Below are 17,700 nucleotides of genomic sequence, written 5' to 3'. Positions count from 1 at the left end.
ATGCTCCTGGAGGGGCGTCGAATGTAATAGAGTTAAATATCTTTATTCAACGTCTCGACGAGGATTGAATGCGTGCCTTTGAATGAGACTTTTCTTGCCGTGTACAAATTAAAAGTTATAGTATGGGGTGAGAGCCTTTCCTTCTTCATTTTCCCAATTTAATTGATGTTAGGAAAACCCGAGATGTTTAATAAAGATATTTGTACAAGAATATACCATTGTATTCAATTGGATCTATATCCTACGTCCATCTTCGAGGTTCTGAGTTCCTTTTATTTGGCAAACGAAGACCAGGGATGGAGGAATGGAGATAGGGATGAATTACAGAATACTCTTAAATGCAAATATACACATATATATATACATGGATACGTATATATGTATACACAAACGTCGTATAGATTGAGTTCAGCACTCACCGTTCCCGAGAAGCCCGCAAATACCCGGGAAGCACACAGATAACACAATAATCCACGCGCAACATCTGGAAAACCGTATATTCATCACGCAAACCGTCGTTTCCGATTATGTCCCGGGGAACATCGACCTTCGATGCGAGTTCTTTACTGAAATACGTTAAACTACTTCTTCAGAAGCAGTTTGCGCGGCTAATGGTACATTCTCACTGATTACGCTCCCTTCCTAACGACCATCTGCGCGTCGTTATTATCTCCTTGACCATCAACGATGTTGTTCTCGGCGTTGATAACAATAGCGAAATCCAATTTAAAAAATATATTACGTGAGAAACTATCGCACAGTTTGTAAGTGGTCGGGTAATGCTTGAAACGTATCGACGTAATTTGCTATGATATTTATTCGTTCGATAAGTAGAAGCTTGTGTGACGAATGTTCGTCGAGAATTTTTAGTGGAAGTAAAAGGAAGGCGTTTGACGACGCGAAACAATTATTTTCGCATAAAAAACATTTACATACGGAATTATGTTTTTCCATTCACTTCGCATATACATACATCGACTCATCCGCATCACGCTTCGAGGCGGATAGGGTTCGCATAGGACGTGGTTTGCATTGTAACGATTTGTTACGATTAAGTAAAGCAAACTTTAGGACTTAAGTTGCTTCGCAGGAAACCTATCCGCCGTAGAAGCGGTACCATAGCACGGCATATGGTTCTCAGAAGATGAATTGATCTGCTAAACTATAAATATTTTTTCTAAATATTTTCATCTAATCAAAATATTTACAAAACGGTGGAGTAGATCGATTTAACTTCCGAGACTCACACATGACACCAGCTGTAAGTACACGTGCAACAGTTTTGACAAACAAACATACACGCGCATGTGTACACTACATACATATACGTAGGTGGACTATACTGTGAAACGTAATGTTAAAAAATTTGTTACGAAATTCCATTTGCGATACAACATCCCACCACATTCATTCCGTACTGTATCATCCAACGATCGTGGTCGTTTCAAGGTCAGACAAAATTCTTCTCTAAATAATAATTTGAATAACAAAAAAATTCTCATATAAATTGAATAACAATTAAATAAATTTTGCACGTAAATCGCTAGATAAAGCTTTCATTCACCATCTATTATTCGAATAAAATTCTGTCCATCTCTGATCGCGATGTTTACTGTGTACATGCGTGAAAGTATAAAATTGTGCTATAGCGTAACGATTCGCGATCGCACGCGTTGGCGCGCCAGGGTTTGTTTGTTACTTTACTATATTTTTCTTGGAGGACTTGTCTTTACCATACAAGGCATCTAGAAGCAATCCTATGAACACTGTGAATGTACCTAACCACTGTCTAAAAGTCAAAGTATTGCCAAAGATCAATATCGACCCTAGAACCGTAAAGAATTTTCGGGTAGTAGTTATGATCGAGCACGGTAACGGGCCGAATTCTATGACTGTGAGAAATATAAAGTACTGTCCAATTGCACCTGCTATAGAGAAAGTACTTATGAGCCATATGGTTGATGGGTGCCTGTGTATGAACTGAATAAATTCAACCAGCTCTCCAGAAATTAGAATGACAGTACCACTGAATATCACAGACCACATGTTCATGTTCAGCATCATATGTCCAGACTTGGAATTATGCTCTGCTCTCACTCGTTCCTGTACAGCGCTAGTTAAACCATCCATCGTTAATGACAGTAACAACAACAGTTCTCCAAATGCTGTTTGTCCTTCTGCTGGTTTCTTTGACACACCACCATCTTTGTACATGAACAAAGCTACACCAATCACAACTAAGAAGACAAACAAGTACTTCCTAACTGGATAAACCTGGAAGGTAATGCACCAATCGTTACAAAAAATAACTTCCCCAAAATTACAATGTGTGGAATACGAAACCTATTGGATCGATATATGAATAATGTTCCTGTCTACAAAATATATTCATGCATAATGCGAGACAGAGCTAATACCTTGTTCCCTAGTAGCACTCCAAGTATCATCACAGGAATGGGTTTACCAGCTTTCCCAATAACTTGTGTTGGATAATTGACAAACTGTAAAGCCATGTTACTGGACACCATGCCTAGTAAATACGTGAGCGCAGATATCGCGTAATATATGTTCGGAGTAGTGTCTTCGCCCTGTTTCATAATTGTCAATAAACTAGTCTTGGCGAACAGATAGTTGACCAGACATTGAGCAAAGACTAAGGTGAACGTGTATGTAAATTTTTCACTGTTCTTTTCATCTCCGTACTGTCCCCGTGTGATCTTCTCTTGTAGCATAGCGAAGTGGAAGTAACATACAAAAATACCGAGAGCACAGAGCAACAGCTTGAAACGTCTCGAGGAAGCCATTGTGATTGTACACACGTGATGTGCCAGACTGGTCACGAATTCTCCAGTTTCGATCCCGGTTTGTTCAGGGGTCAATACCACGCCGAAAATGAAAACATTCTACACGAATGGCACTTAAATAATACGTGGCAATTAACGGTAGGTTATGTTCCACGCGAATCATACGCGACCACATCGTACGCTCCCAAGAATATCAACGTGTCAACAGATGGCAGCATCTTCGATTTATCTGTAGGAACTATAGTTCCTATAGCTCATACTATGCGGCGCGTTCTTTTCGCATAAATTTAAAACGCTATATTCGTGTTAGATGTGTTGTTGTTAAAACAAAAGTAATTAATTCAAAAGACATCCTATCGGTTAACATCGTTTATTAACATTGCAAATTTAAATTATATTCTCATGTATGTAAATATATAAATAAATTTAATTCCTACATATCTACAGTGCTTCTGATTCGGTCTATTTGCAAACTGAATGGACCGAGGCTGACCCTCTGGTGGCAAGTACGAGAAGATCCTTTGCATCTACACAATCTTTTTGTCCTTGATTTCACCGATATTGTTTGTCGTCTGCCATGGAGAATGACAGTTTAGTTGACCGTGGTGTTTATCCAGATTTATCATCAGTAACTATTTGTAATTATAACAACCGGTGCTAGGAGATTAGCTCGAGCTACTTCACCGATTTTACGTGTAAACATTCTCCAATAAAATGAAGAGAGGTTCGATATCATCGATTCTGAAAGTAAAATCGGCATTGTTCGTTTGCGCAAACATGGTGCTCATGTTGTGCTTTGTAGCGGGAAGCTTCGAAAATGATGATTCGAATGAGGAATCTTTTCACTGTGGTAAAGGATCGAGCAGACAAACGAAACAGACAGATGAATCACGAAACTATTGTTCGGTACCAAAGGATGTTCCTCGTATATTCGATGGAGAAAACATCGATCGTGTAGATCGCTTGAAAAATATGGCCCTGATAGAAGGAGGCAGTTTTGCAATCGGAACAAACGATCCAGTTTTTGTGGCTGATGGCGAAGCACCGAAACGACAAATTCAACTCGATAGTTTTTATATAGACGAATTGGAAGTGAGCAACGACGAATTTTCAAAGTTTGTCGACGCGACTGGCCATCGAACGGAAGCGGAAACATTCGGGGATTCTTTTGTATTCGGAGGACTACTGAAAGAAGAAGTCAGAGCGAATATACCAAACGTCGTAGCTCGAGCACCTTGGTGGTTACCTGTAAATAATGTGACGTGGAAACATCCGGAAGGTCCTGGTTCCGATTTGACACGTACGTATGCTCTACTTTCCTTTTTTCAATCGCGCGAAATAGGGATATTCGATTCTTTAGAAAAGATCGAACGTCGCTATTTGAGATTTTCTGTAATCTGTTAAAAATAGCTGCAAATAAAATCGAATGATCCAGACAGGATGGATCACCCCGTCGTTCACGTATCGTGGAACGATGCAGTCGCCTATTGTAAATGGTTAGGCAAAAGATTGCCTACCGAAGCGGAATGGGAAGTGGCTTGTCGTGGGGGGCTCTCGGATAGATTGTATCCGTGGGGGAACAAATTTGTTCCAAATGGTCAATACAGGTACGAAGGAAAAATGGAAAGACGAGGTTGATTTCCTGACTAGAAATGATTTTCAGAGCGAACACGTGGCAAGGTGATTTTCCAAACAATAATACTGAGGAGGATGGATACGTGAGCACTTCGCCTGTTACGGAATTCCCGCCAAATAAATATGGCCTACGCAACATGATAGGAAACGTCTGGGAATGGACGTCAGATTGGTGGACGACCGATAATATGAAACGTGGTGGTCCCACGAATCCCGTACGTGCAATAATACTTGGTTTCGTTTCTCTTATGAATATTTCTTTACGAAACATATTTATCTAGGATGATGGGCTACCTTAAGTGTACTTGCTCTCAGTTTTGTAATCCCAATACTCTACTCACGCTTTATTACTCCCTTCTACTTCCTCAGCTTGAGTACGACAATATTATATGGGCACTCAGACTATCCAGACATATTGATATACTAGAAAGTATTCAAAGGAGATTTTTACGTTTTCTCTTATATAAAACCTCCTCTCCTATGAGTCAACTTGATCACAACTACAGTGCCATCATGTACAGGTTCAGGGTACTCTCACTCAGGGATAGACGCACAATACATGAAATTGTTTTTATTCAGAAGCTTCTTACACATATAATTGATTGTGCACCTCTTTTTGGACTTGTGCCCTTTCACATTCCTCCCAGGACCACTAGGTCCTCATATCTATTTCATCAATTTGTTTCCTCGTCTAGATACTGTCACCTCAATACTATTGTCCATGCCTGTGCTTCAGTCAATTGGTTTAGTTCAGACAGTGATATGTTTATTGACTCTACTAAACATAGACTACATAACCTTTTTATTAGCAATTCCGCTATTCACCGGCGATAACTTTGTTATGATTGTGTGTTTGTTAATTTTTGTTTGTCTTGAGATCTGTCAACTATCGTTATTTATAATTGCTACACTGTAATAATTTCATAATGGGCTATGCCCGTATATATGGAAATAAATAAATAAATAAATATTTTCAGACTGGTCCAACTCGTGGTACTGACAAGGTAAAGAAAGGTGGCTCCTACCTTTGTCACGAGAGCTATTGCTTCAGGTACAGATGTGCTGCTCGAAGTCAAAATACACCTGATACGACGGCTGGAAATCTTGGCTTCAGATGCGCTTTATCTATTTGATCTTTATTAAAAAAATTATCAATTTTTTTTCCAAATAAACAATACTTGCATACGCTTTGTGTCTTCTTTTTAATCTTTCTGACAAATACCACGTTTCCCGTAAAATGTTTTTTTAACACATCGAAATTATTTAATTATTTTTAGGGTTTCATTTTCTCTTTCATGTAAATCGCCTCCTAGCGATGAAAAATCTAAAACACAAGAGGGCGAAGTAGCTCTCAAAAGTAGGCACAATAAAAAATAAACAAACAATTAGTTCAGCCTGTTCACCGCTAGGTGGCGATTTACATGAAAGAAAAAATAATACTTATAAACATTTGAAATTATTTAGTCTATAATAATATATGCACGTGTGAATACACAAATGTTTATAGAATATTTCTATATATCAATTTACTTTCTATATGTTCACCGTAGAACTGGAGTTATTATACGTAAATAGTAACCTGTGTTACTTCATAAAGATACTTTGCTTTATCAAACATTGCACGTAGTTTTATTACTAGAGTTTTTTTCTCGTTGGATTTATTTACACTTGTTAACCTTGTTATCTGTTTTACAAAATGTACATTGAAAAATTAATTACCTAATTATAGGTCCACCTACTTATGCATTACTAAGATTACTTCGGATGTATTCGACTCCCCTCGATCCGACTCGGTTCGAGTGATTTAAAACTATCGGGCGTCGGCTCGTGATCTACGTCTAAAATTGTGTGAATATGTCTTTATGTTTACATTTTCAACAAACAAGTAAAATCTTCTTAGACGATCACGATCGTTCATAGATCAAATTATTGTGCATTTTTATAGGTAGTGCCTTGCCCAGTCTCGCCTAATGCGAGATAGCACGTTTGATATAGTGGCTGTATACAATTTCTGTAACTAACCTTGTTGCGTACGAGTAAGAGTTGTTTCATAATATTGTTTTAATCGAGAATAAAGAAGGTATGTGGGAATAAGGAGAATTCATTGATTTTATTAAAAAACAGGAAGTGATTGACGAGACAACAATATGAATTACGGAAAGAAATCACCCAGCATGGGGACGCCCTCGGTATATTCGCACGTCACCACGCGCAGCAGTGCTAATTTAAAATCTTCACGATCCGTGCGTAGTGTCAAAATACCCTGGTATCAGAAGCCAATCTTGACACATGCTTATGTGCTCGACATTCAAAGAGGAGCCATGTTAACTGCAGCATTTTCAGTGGTACATATTAAATGGAGCATCTATACGACCTTTTAACAAGTTTCTAACAATATATACCTTCTTGCAGTGTTTGGCTATGTTTACAATTTGCACCGCAATATTTGATCTTTACTGTCTATCTCAAGCTGCACCAGGTTCAACGCACTATGGTTACTATGTAATATCGTATGAATTTGTTTATGTAGGAAATCAACATGGTAAGAATAATTTGTAAAGCTCTGAAATTTCATAAAAAAAAAAAGCAGAAGTACCTATACATACAAATCTCTTTCAATGTTTTATTTCAGTGCGGAATGCTCTTGTTGTTTTTGCAATATTCTCCATGCTTGGGGGAATGGCAGTGTTTGCAACATCTCTGATACTAATAACAGCCTTGCGAAAAGAGCACGAAAAGAAGATGGTTCCTTGGCTCTACAGTTTTGCTGCTTTCAGTATTTTCAGATTTTTTGCATTTTTATTCTTCAGCACAGTGAATGATATGATATTCGCCTATAACATCATGATGTGTCTTTTGTGGACGATATTTGTTTTAATTTCTGTTTACGGGTGGCTGATCGTCTACTCCCTCTATATTGAATTGAGCGACCTCACAAGATTAGAGGATTTTGCGCATTTAAGAGTAAGTATTCTGTCAAATATTTCGAAAAAAAATTTTTCTACAACTGACTTCAATTTTAGATTGGCACCATGCAGTCGCTGAATGCGTCTACTACTCACTCCATTGCTGGTTCTCGACCGACGACACCTCATAGCGCGGTGTCGACGATGCCAGCCAATTAAATATGAAAGTTCTCGTCATTTTTATCTATCACTGTGGTCAATAAGTCGCGTTACATATACAGTGGAAGTACGACACTGCCTTAATGCCATGTACACCTACGTTGGTTGTGCGTTTGTAGTCAATCCGTCCACGTCTCGCAAACGTCCATTCGTTATAAATTCCGTCCAGAATTATTATTATTAAATATAGAATTGTAAGTGTACGACAGTACGAACCCTACGACAAACGATTCGTACTTTCGTTGTAAAGAAAAAAGCATCGTTTATTAGGAAGAAAGATGAATTACTTGTATTTATATTGACTTTTATTACGCCTTATATTTTTATTAATAAAATTTGCACGAATATCCACTCGTAGTTGTCCCTCTACTTGTTCCCTGTATCTGCCGTTCATCAGTTTGTTATTTCTTGCTACGTTTAATACTTTCCAGTAAACTTAACATAAAATTCGTGGAATCAAAGTACGGCCCATACACTGAAGCAGAAATTAGCATAAGTACGAAAATAACCTACGATGATTCGATTTCTTCGAAAGGTGGGCGTGGGGCCCGTGTCGACTCCGAAGGAGTTCCGTCTACGTTAGTAGCATTTTGATGAAGACTCGAATTCTGTTCTGCTCGTTCGCGAGAAGTCAGAGACAGGTAAGTTTCTCTTAGCATGCTTGACATCGTGTAGAAGATCACGTATACGAAAAGTATAGTTCTTCCGACGAGGGTTAAGAGGGATAAACCGATCGCTATAAATATCTGCCAAATTATTCCGAAAGTGGCTGTTAATATGTACAAAGCGATCGCGAGACACATTTTTCCACGGAAGCTATCTCATTTGGACAAATTAATTAATTTGTTTTCTCGCTTTCTTTTTATCGCACACAAACCTACGACAGCAATACGTGAATCGGATAGCTTCGGGAAAATAAAACGGCACAGACTCTATTCATCTCTTTTTCGTTCTCCATATATAGAACTTTCAATCTTGAATCGCCTAGCCTTGATACGATTTCGATTGAGATTAAACAGTTACAAAAGTTTTTTGGCGATTAGTAGCAATTTAAATTCCGCGGGATTAGTGCAACATTTAAATTCTCCGCCGGTTGTCTTAAATTGTTTGTAACTATTTAAATAGTGCATAACGATTCAATACACTTATAGGGGAAGATTCCTAGAAGCCTAAGCTTTAATTTGAGTATGCAAAAGTTCATGAATTATTTGTAAATAATCGATAAACAATCGATTAACAAATGAGTGTACTCTGCGCATGCGCATTGCTGTTTACAGCGCCTGTGCTCTCTATCCTTCTCGCACAGTATATCTTTCTCTTTTGCACAGTTACGAGCGTAGACCTCCACTAGCGTTCTGTTATCCTATTACTCAATCGGAGCTTCCCTCATTCAACCGCTAGATGGCAGCACCAGCGCGAAATTTAAATTTTGTACCTACTAATCGCCGAAAAACGTTTATAACTGTTTAATTTTAATCGAAATCGTATCAACACCGGTTCTTGAATGTTGCTAATGATCTATACTATCTTCCACGAGTACCAAGGTCTATTCTTTATATGAAAAAAGTTAATAAACAAGAGAATAAAGCGAATATTTCTAACGAAGTAACGCGTAGTCAAGACTGAAATCCTCGATGATCGTTTAATAAAAACGAGATCGTAACAGAAATTTTTCTTGAATGTTGCAACGATCTATACTATCCTTCGCGAGTCGTAAAAGTTAATAATTCATTTATAGAATGTAACAAACAATCGAGCGAAGCGAAAATTCTCACTGAAATCCTTGATGATTGCTTAATAACTATTAAAATCGTAACAAGAATGATCCTTGAGTGTTACTATCGTTTTATGTACTACTATGCTACTATTTACCATCGATGGAGAAACTAATAAATTATTAACTAATTATGAACGATTCTCAGTGAAAAAAAGACACGTTAACGACACTTTATTCGATTGTTCGATAACATCTCTCGTTCGTTAATGACAATATTTTATATTTGATATTGTTTTTCGCAGTAGGATAACGACATTCATATTGAATAAAACGTCAATTTATTTATTTACTTCAGTTCATTTGAACGGTAGAAATCAAGTCAACCAACGCTCGATGTTTTCATTGCAACGTCATGGACAACGGGCTGTAACGTTTACATTTTTCGATAAATCTTTCCATAAAAATTTGTACATCATACTTCCAAGAATGAAAGTTGTACGTTGTATTTTGTATACAGGGTGAACGACAAAATGTTTCAAACAAAAGTTGCATGGTATCTAGGGAGACATACAGTGCTGCAATCTGTTTTTTTTTACCTTTTACTTTTTTATTGAGATATCAGGGTCACCTTTAGTTTTTTAAATGTCTGACAATTTTTTTCGAATTCGGATAAATCATCAAATTTTATGTAAAAAAGTATTACGTGATTCTTAGCACGACTTTATTCACGTCGGTAGATCATGTCTGTAAACAAGTTCCCTGTTAAATATTAATAATCATCAACACGAAATGCCTATTTAGTATTTCGGTAAGCGTTAAAGTCGTATTGAGAAAGGTGCTACATTTTTATTACGATGTTCAGTAACAGTTAAACAACGTTATGATAATTGTTTATGGTGCGTGTGAAGAAAATGCTATAAGAGCTAAGATCTTGTACCGAGCTAAGTATCCTGATCGAAATCACCCATCGCATTCTACCTTCTTAAGGTGTAGTCGAAGACTCAAAGAACACGGCAATTTTAATGTACAGAAACGTAAAAAAAAAAAATATACATATAATAATATCATATAAAAATATTAGACATTCCATTTAAAAAACTGAAGGTGACCCTAATATCTCAATAAAAAGAGTAAAGTAATGAAAAACAGATTACAGCATTGTATGCCCCCCTAGATACCATGCAACTTTTGTTTGAAACATTTTGTCGTACAACAAATACCTTACGATTTATTTGAGGTCATCACGTTATAAGACTCACCCTGTATATGGAGAACGAAAAGGAGACGAGTAGAATCCGTGCCGTTTTATTTTTCCAAGGCTGCAACATCGACACGGGTACCTGGGTCTCGTAATTCTTTAATCCTAATTAATACTTGGAAAAAATAAAGCGATATTTATAGGATTATATTTTGTATATAGTTGAGAAAATAATCAGAAATTAATTGACGTTATTGTTGCAAAGATGGGGGCCCCTCCATCGGGGGGTCATGTTTCGTTGGACACTTAGGTACGCTACTGGAACAAAAAGTGTAACGTATCGATAACGGCCAATCTCGAAAGACAGATTCGTTGATATATCCCGTACGAAAGCGTGAACTTCTCAAACGTGCATTAACATTAATTTTGCGTAATCAGTAGCTGGTATCTTGATATCATCTTTCGCGTTTAACGATCGTTTATCAGTTCGATAGTTCTGTATCGACAATTGTGCACTCGATTCTACGACTTGGAGGTTATTGTCTTTGACAATGTAACTTCTATCCAATTTCCATCCCCGTGTATTCCTGCAGTGCCTGGTAAGTGAATAATACGTAAATAAATAACTTGGGACGTGGCTAAAGGGAAGGGATTATGGAACACGATAGAGCAACAATCTCTCATCATCGTTTCTGCTCCCACGTCGGTCTCCATATCGAAGAAGAATAAAATCAAACTCGCGATTGCTTAATGCTGATTTTGGAAGTTAATTAACGTTGCGTAACATGGACCTAAAGTTGCATACTAAAAAGGATATACCAAAGATGCGACCAAAAGATTCTTAAAGAGAACATTATTGTTTTGCATTTATTTAGTTGGAAGGATATAGAGACAACTTTTTTTACATGTATCGGACGTCGTTCAGGTTGCATTTATTTAGTTGGAAGGATATAGAGACAACTTTTTCTACATGTATCGGACGTCGTTCAGGTTATGTAGATCGTTTAAAAGAATCGCAAACGCGTGTGGTGCTTTATAATTATTTCATCTGTGAGTCGATGAAAAACACAGAAAAAAAATGAACGAAAAAAAAATATCTCGACATTCCAGTACATTTCCAGTACAGATTAAAAAATGTTATGACGTTCTATTTATTCATTGACCTTTCAAGAGAGGGATGGGCGATACATATATGTATATTGTTGTAAACACACAAAAACCTAATTGATACATAAAATGCTGCTGAAGGATGTTGAACAAGTTTATTGCTTGGCGACCATATCCAATCAGGGCATGGAAAACATCAGTAACTTGTCCGTGATTGCATTATTATTGTCAATTATGGCGTCGAAAAGCCTCCCCACCGCGCGATAAAAGAGCCAGATAACGATGAATAGCGTGGTATACTTGAGGAGGTTGTGAACAAAGTCGAATCTAAGAAAAAGATAATTCTATTACATTGATAATTGTATGTTTCATGAAACATTCTCTGGTAAAGAAACAATTTTTTAGACAGTAATCAGAACAGATATCTTTGCTTTTTAAATATTAGTTACCTGGCCATTCGAAGTCTCGCACGAGATATCGTGCTCGGATCGTCTTTGAGGATGTATATTCTCAATCCACCTATGGACTTCAACATGAAATCTTCCCAGTCGAAGTGGCTCATCGAGAACGCGTACAACTCACGATCCTTCGGAGGGAGGGAGTCCCAGAGGTCTTTGGTGTTGTCGTAGGAAAATTTCCAGTCGTGCATGCCAAAGTAACTGGTCACCGCGGAGAATTTGTGCACCTTTTTGTAGATTTTCAGCATCCTGCGAAAAAGAAAGAATATTCGATGAGGAATTTTAAAAAGTTATAGATAGTAGCGATGAGCAAAATCCTAAGCTTCGAAGTTTCCTTTTTTGGAAAATATTCAAAAGAGGAAACGAGACAAATATGTCGGCAAACTTCAGATCTATTCGAAGCCTAGGGTTTTGCCCCATCTCTGCAATGAAGGAGTTAAAAAAAGCTCCCCTTCGTATTTATTACTCGTACGTAATATTTCAAAGAGCATATGGTTGTCTGGTTGCATTAGAGAACCTAACAATCACCTAGGTTTCTTGCCAGTGAGCACCATCGCGACGTCGACGACCAAGGCTGGTAGTAGATGAAGAATAGCTGCTACAACAAAATACGCGTATACATTTTTAACGGCGGTAAAGGTGTAGCACCAGATGCTGCGCACGCTCGGAATTTCTCTTCCGTATTTCATAGCCAGATGCATGTAATGACCCCAGGTGATCCCATCGCCCCACGAAGAGAGGTAGTTGTAGATCGGTGGATCGCCTGATCGATCCCTGCAGACAAGAAATTCGTCAGTTAAACGCACCTTAGCACAAAATTGATACAGAAATATTCAATCCTTCTTCTGCTTAACACTTTCGCTGCGGATGAAAATAAGTAGCCGTTCGCTGGGAGCTGCAATTATGATATTTTTTTTAATGAAAAATTTCTTACAAATGTTCTAATATGATTGTTAAACTAAACACAAAAGAACAGACCAACGTGAATGCTTAGATCGTACTGACTGTCTAAATACAACTAAACCGACTAAAAAAGCAAAGGACGCGCATGTGCGTCATCCGCACATGGTAAGGGCGTTGCCCCTTTGCACTCGAGAGGTGACTCTCAGTCACCATTAGGTTTCACGCAGCAAATCTACAATACCTAATGCTTCTTTAGATTTAATTTCTTTGGAGCTCCAAGTGTCAATAAAATGATTGTCGACGAGGTAATGGTGACCTTATTCTCAAATCTAGATAGCTTAGAATTCATGGCAATAGAATGCTAAGAAACATCTCGAGTTGTTGGCAGATACCAGGAAAAACGGCTTCGAGAGCAAAAGGTTAACTTTCTATTAGATTCTGAGAAGAGAAACATAATAATATCCATTGGAAATGTTTCGTTGAAGATGATTACCTGAAACGTTTGGTCGCGACTGCCCAAGCGGCAACGATAAGAGCGTTAACGGTATAATCAGCTGGAACCAACTCTGCCTTGCGATTTGTGTCCATATTCATGGTCCTCAGGAGGCCGATGCCAGCCGCTGCGAGCGCCCCAGTAGGTCCATAAGCGTTATCCACCCAGCCCTCCAATGGTTCCTTGTACGTCGAGACCACTGTTTGAAACGATATTCAAGTACATTTAACATCTTAGCTGATACACATGTCGACTCCTATTCTTTAGGGTTACCTATGGATGGTCGAAATATTCCTACAGGTAACTCCTTCTCGTATCGTCGCACCATCTGCTCTGCGATGCACTTGGTGTAAACGTAGGTGTTGGGATAAGACCCAAGAATTTTCTTTTGGACATCGTTCACCTCTTGGTCGGTGAAATTCTGCATCAGGTGCATCGTTTCCTCTTCTGTTTAAAAAGAAAAAAAGAAACAAGATGTAATATCGTTCTTCTTCGATATCGAATTTAGAATTCTCAAGAGATCGATTTGCTAACCGGACATGGGGGCTGGATAAAACTTCTCGTCGATGTTCTCGCGATTACAATTACTGTAAGCAGTGGAAACATGCATCACGACCTGAAAGACAATACCAAATGATTCACTCGATAGAACATATCAAATATTCAGAAATCAAAGAGACGAAAAATTCAATACGAAGCGAAGAAACAAAAAGAAAGTATGTAGATACTCGAAGAAAATTAATGGATAGAAGTAAAAATGAAGTATGCGCTCATAATACCAGTTCGATAATATGGGACAGAGAAAAAAGGGGAAAAGGTGTAAAAACAAAAACAAGAAATAGAAAGCGATACTGGCAACGTGGGATTTATAAAAGGAGCGAAGGACATCGTTCTGTGAAGTTGTACGACTGAGGAATTGATTATTCATTCTTTGTCAGTAGCTTTAGCGTAGTTACCTGCAGATTGGACATCCGTTTACAGAGTTCCATCAGTTCTTTCGTTCCTCCAACGTTCACCGCGATCGCCTTCTTTATTTTTTCATCGAAACGAACCGTGGCTGCCACGTGGAACACCACAGTGACTTCCTGCGCTAACAAATCTGCATCCGAGGGGGATAGTCCTAATCCAGGTAACGAACAATCGCCTGGGATCACTCGAACCTTCTGCTGGTACTTCGGTGCTTCTCTTCGGAGACGATCGAACAGCTTTTCTCCAACAGAAATATATTTTTTTAATCACAGTAACACTTTAGTACAGAAGTTTTCCTTGTCACAAGGCTTTCGGTTACTCTTTCGAACGTATCAAGTTTGGAAACTCGCAAAATCATATTTATCAATCAATGTAATGGATGTTTCTATGGATGATTTAACTTCTACGCGTTGCAGATCTGTGTAGTAGCGATCGATTCCTGTTATCTATGTTCCCCCAGTCTGTAGGGGGGCGGAGCAAAGAGAGGTGAAAGTGGCGTTCGGCAAAAATGAAAAGAAGTGCACGATATTTGTACGATCCAGGATAATTGAGTGCAATTTGCATCGAAAAATATTGCCGTTCCTCTACTAAAACGTTTAATTTGTTACAGACGTAACATTTTTTGTAAAGTAGCGAGTAATTAGGGTACAACTCAGCAGATGATTGTTATTTACTCCGAGGAGAGTAATTGCTGACTTAAGGGACTATCCTGAATTAGGAGGTCTAAGAAAAAAATAATTAATTCTATCGAACCTTTTATCCTATTTTCATACATATTTGAGTAGTCTGTACAAATTTGTTCAACAAGAAATATTCAAATTGAGTCGACTGTGACGCACATTTGTAGAGCACCTCACAATTAAAACCTCCTATAGGCGGGAAAGATGCAGGTCGTAATTTTGGTTTGACACAAAAGAACCAAAAGAAATTTTCATTTTCATGCATTTTTCTTCTATGTGTATAGGAGGTGTATAGGAGGTATGTGTATAGGAGGTTATAATTGTGAGGTGTTCTACAAATGAGCGTCACAGTCGACTCAATTTGAATATTTCTTGTTGAACAAATTTGTACAGACTACTCAAATATGTATAAAAATAGGATAAAAAGACCGATAGAATGAATTATTTTTTTCCAGCCTAAAAAAATTCACGAAAACCGCTTTTTTAAAACCTCCTAATTCAGGATACCCCCTTAAACTGTTTAAATAATTCGTATACACTTTAGGGAGTTCTGCAGGCTTACATAAAGGTTCGATCAGTTTTAAAAAACACCGATACGAGAAGAGGATTTTGAATCGATAAACGCGGCGCAGCTCGTACGAAGCATTGAACGCAGCCAGAGACTTCAATGCCTGCATAAGGTGTCTACTCGTTAGACATAACGTCGCCGCGTATTTCACCAGATCAAAGCTCGATCACTAGGCGATACCAGAGATGACAAGGGTCTTATTTAAGAATAAAACTGTCACTCAAATAAAATTCTACAATCCATGAACGATACTCACAGGTCCTTCGAATATTCTCTCGAAGCGTCGCTCCGCAGTCTCGCCCTTCTTTGCTCTGGACAACGCGTAAACGTACTTGATTTCTATGCACGTTCTGAGCAATTTTTCGATCAACAGCTTCCCCAGGAAACCTGTGCCTCCTGCGCACACATCGTTTTCTCAATACCAAGGACACGAAAAGAACGCGTTACGAGAAAAGAATCGACCGAATGTTTCCTCTAATTGCTCGATCGTGGTCAAATTAAAATACCGGTCCCTGCTTAATTAACTGTGACGAATAATCACGAGGATGCAATTAAAAAAGAGTTCGAGCTCCGGAATAGTTTCACACCTTGACAAATCTACTAACTTTTTATTTTATTTTCGATTTACACTACAATCCTCAGGCTCCGGCCTCGATTATTTTATTTAAATAACAATCGTCGTCGTTACCTGTTACCAAGACACTCTGACCAGCGTAAAACGTGTTCACCAAAGATTCTTGCTCGATCATAGTTGACGTTCGATAACGCAGCCTCTCTGGTACTCTATCACCTGTGCCTCGAGCGAGACGGCCGAGACGCGAATTGAAAGATGCAACGCGGAATACTATGCGTGGCGTTCTTGTTTACAATTTTGCAGTCCGACCTTTCCGGAATTTTAGAGGGGGTTTGGAAAAAGAAAGCAGAAGGAATGCCAGACAAAGAGACCATGAACGAACGCTTTAACGAGAAAACGTATCGAACCCGAAGAGTGGGGCGAGGCTGGTAATCGAAGAAACCTACCGTACGGGATCGCGAAGAAAGCAACTTTCAACTAGGAGGCAAAGAAGGAGCCGATGAGCAAAAAGCTGGTTCCCGTTTATGGGGTTTGTACCAACTGAAATCCTTCTGTGCCTGAACGGTGTCCGTAAGACATACATCACTCTAAACATTTCAAACTACTGGACACTCTATTCTCTGTAAAGCGGTAGCTCGAGCCTTTGAATGCGGAAACAATCTCGTTGAAATGTTCTTTGTAGTACAATATGGTCCATAAATTAAAAATCTTTATGTACTTCGTATAAAGCAACAATTTTTAACTTTGCGAGTTTGCAAAAAAATTGCTTTATTATTCATTCTGATATAATTACACAAATATTTTACTTAGATTTCTGTTGACTCTCTGGTGTGTTTCGCAGTGGGTCTATCACAAAATCGTTTGACTTCAAGTGAAGGAATTCGTTCATTCCAAAGACAATCTCCATTTTCTACAAAAAAATATTCCCTTTTATTAAAAAATAAAAAAAAAAAAAAACAGAACCATGAAGTACAACAAATGAACAGGTACGAACACACGACTGAAAGGCACTCAGGCACAGATTGACCTACCGCGTAATATCCGTGAAAGCGAGATAAAGCAAAAAGAAAGTAGGAAAGAGAAATGGAAGGAAACGCATTATATTTCATTTTCTTTCAGTTCTCTAGCACGTTCTCTTGCTCCATCGCGGCGTGGGTCGATCTGAAACAGTCTCTGAGCAGAGGAGACGGTCCCCCTCTATGGAACAATTCACAAAGATTTTATATACTATACAAACAAAACTGTTTAAGAACGGTTATAGAAACGAAAAGAATATGTTGACAACTATTAAAGGGTTAAGAGTTCGGGTCGTTCCGTCTGCGACGACCTAGAATCTTGTATTGTCCGTTGCTCAGGAGTTGGCGAGCAGCTACAATTGGTTGTCGCGTAACAGCGACATTTCTACTTGTATTTTCGGTATTGGCCGAGTCAGTCACATCTACAAAGCTACCGCGTGACGAAGGTCGTGA

General features: G+C 38.4%; 4 protein-coding genes across 4 annotated transcripts; 2 read left to right on the top strand and 2 right to left on the bottom strand.

The window, feature by feature from the left end:
- Positions 1-334: 334 nt before the first annotated feature.
- LOC128875781 (solute carrier family 35 member B1) lies at positions 335-2,981 on the bottom strand. The gene is made up of 2 exons (XM_054121663.1): positions 2,418-2,981; positions 335-2,274 (listed from the first exon to the last, which is right to left on the bottom strand). Exons 1-2 carry the CDS (start codon positions 2,802-2,804, stop codon positions 1,696-1,698), a joined length of 966 nt encoding a protein of 321 aa, XP_053977638.1. The 5' UTR covers positions 2,805-2,981; the 3' UTR covers positions 335-1,695.
- A 389-nt stretch (positions 2,982-3,370) lies between these two features.
- LOC128875773 (formylglycine-generating enzyme) lies at positions 3,371-5,624 on the top strand. Its single transcript, XM_054121649.1, has 4 exons — positions 3,371-4,104; positions 4,240-4,411; positions 4,468-4,654; positions 5,417-5,624. The coding sequence occupies exons 1-4, from the start codon at positions 3,519-3,521 to the stop codon at positions 5,570-5,572; spliced, it is 1,101 nt and encodes a 366-aa protein (XP_053977624.1). The 5' UTR covers positions 3,371-3,518; the 3' UTR covers positions 5,573-5,624.
- Positions 5,625-6,225: 601 nt separating this feature from the next.
- On the top strand, positions 6,226-7,911 carry LOC128875786 (uncharacterized). Its single transcript, XM_054121676.1, has 6 exons — positions 6,226-6,285; positions 6,385-6,475; positions 6,564-6,784; positions 6,852-6,981; positions 7,072-7,403; positions 7,463-7,911. Exons 3-6 carry the CDS (start codon positions 6,587-6,589, stop codon positions 7,562-7,564), a joined length of 762 nt encoding a protein of 253 aa, XP_053977651.1. The 5' UTR covers positions 6,226-6,285; positions 6,385-6,475; positions 6,564-6,586; the 3' UTR covers positions 7,565-7,911.
- A 3,485-nt stretch (positions 7,912-11,396) lies between these two features.
- LOC128880381 (fatty acyl-CoA reductase wat-like) lies at positions 11,397-16,562 on the bottom strand. The gene is made up of 9 exons (XM_054130416.1): positions 16,346-16,562; positions 15,914-16,053; positions 14,397-14,645; positions 13,975-14,056; positions 13,714-13,887; positions 13,441-13,639; positions 12,573-12,818; positions 12,036-12,293; positions 11,397-11,913 (listed from the first exon to the last, which is right to left on the bottom strand). The coding sequence occupies exons 1-9, from the start codon at positions 16,404-16,406 to the stop codon at positions 11,766-11,768; spliced, it is 1,557 nt and encodes a 518-aa protein (XP_053986391.1). The 5' UTR covers positions 16,407-16,562; the 3' UTR covers positions 11,397-11,765.
- Between the last annotated feature and the right edge of the window lie 1,138 nt (positions 16,563-17,700).

Source organism: Hylaeus volcanicus, chromosome 1, assembly GCF_026283585.1.
Source record: "Hylaeus volcanicus isolate JK05 chromosome 1, UHH_iyHylVolc1.0_haploid, whole genome shotgun sequence".
NCBI lineage: Eukaryota > Metazoa > Arthropoda > Insecta > Hymenoptera > Colletidae > Hylaeus > Hylaeus volcanicus.
Note: the sequence above shows the minus strand (reverse complement) of the source record. Positions and strands in the feature narration are given on the sequence as shown.

Coding starts and splice junctions, on each gene's coding strand:
- LOC128875781 (XM_054121663.1), bottom strand. CDS start 2,804: ATGGCTTCCTCGAGACGTTTCAAGCTGTTGCTCTGTGCTCTCGGTATT. Junction 2,275..2,417: donor GAGTGCTACTAGGGAACAAG/GTATTAGCTCTG, acceptor ATTACCTTCCAG/GTTTATCCAGTTAGGAAGTA.
- LOC128875786 (XM_054121676.1), top strand. CDS start 6,587: ATGAATTACGGAAAGAAATCACCCAGCATGGGGACGCCCTCGGTATAT. Junction 6,982..7,071: donor TTATGTAGGAAATCAACATG/GTAAGAATAATT, acceptor GTTTTATTTCAG/TGCGGAATGCTCTTGTTGTT. Junction 7,404..7,462: donor AGGATTTTGCGCATTTAAGA/GTAAGTATTCTG, acceptor CTTCAATTTTAG/ATTGGCACCATGCAGTCGCT.
- LOC128875773 (XM_054121649.1), top strand. CDS start 3,519: ATGAAGAGAGGTTCGATATCATCGATTCTGAAAGTAAAATCGGCATTG. Junction 4,105..4,239: donor TCCTGGTTCCGATTTGACAC/GTACGTATGCTC, acceptor CGAATGATCCAG/ACAGGATGGATCACCCCGTC. Junction 4,412..4,467: donor GTTCCAAATGGTCAATACAG/GTACGAAGGAAA, acceptor AATGATTTTCAG/AGCGAACACGTGGCAAGGTG.
- LOC128880381 (XM_054130416.1), bottom strand. CDS start 16,406: ATGATCGAGCAAGAATCTTTGGTGAACACGTTTTACGCTGGTCAGAGT. Junction 14,057..14,396: donor AACGGATGTCCAATCTGCAG/GTAACTACGCTA, acceptor ATTGTCTTTCAG/GTCGTGATGCATGTTTCCAC. Junction 13,888..13,974: donor TTATCCAGCCCCCATGTCCG/GTTAGCAAATCG, acceptor CTTTTTAAACAG/AAGAGGAAACGATGCACCTG.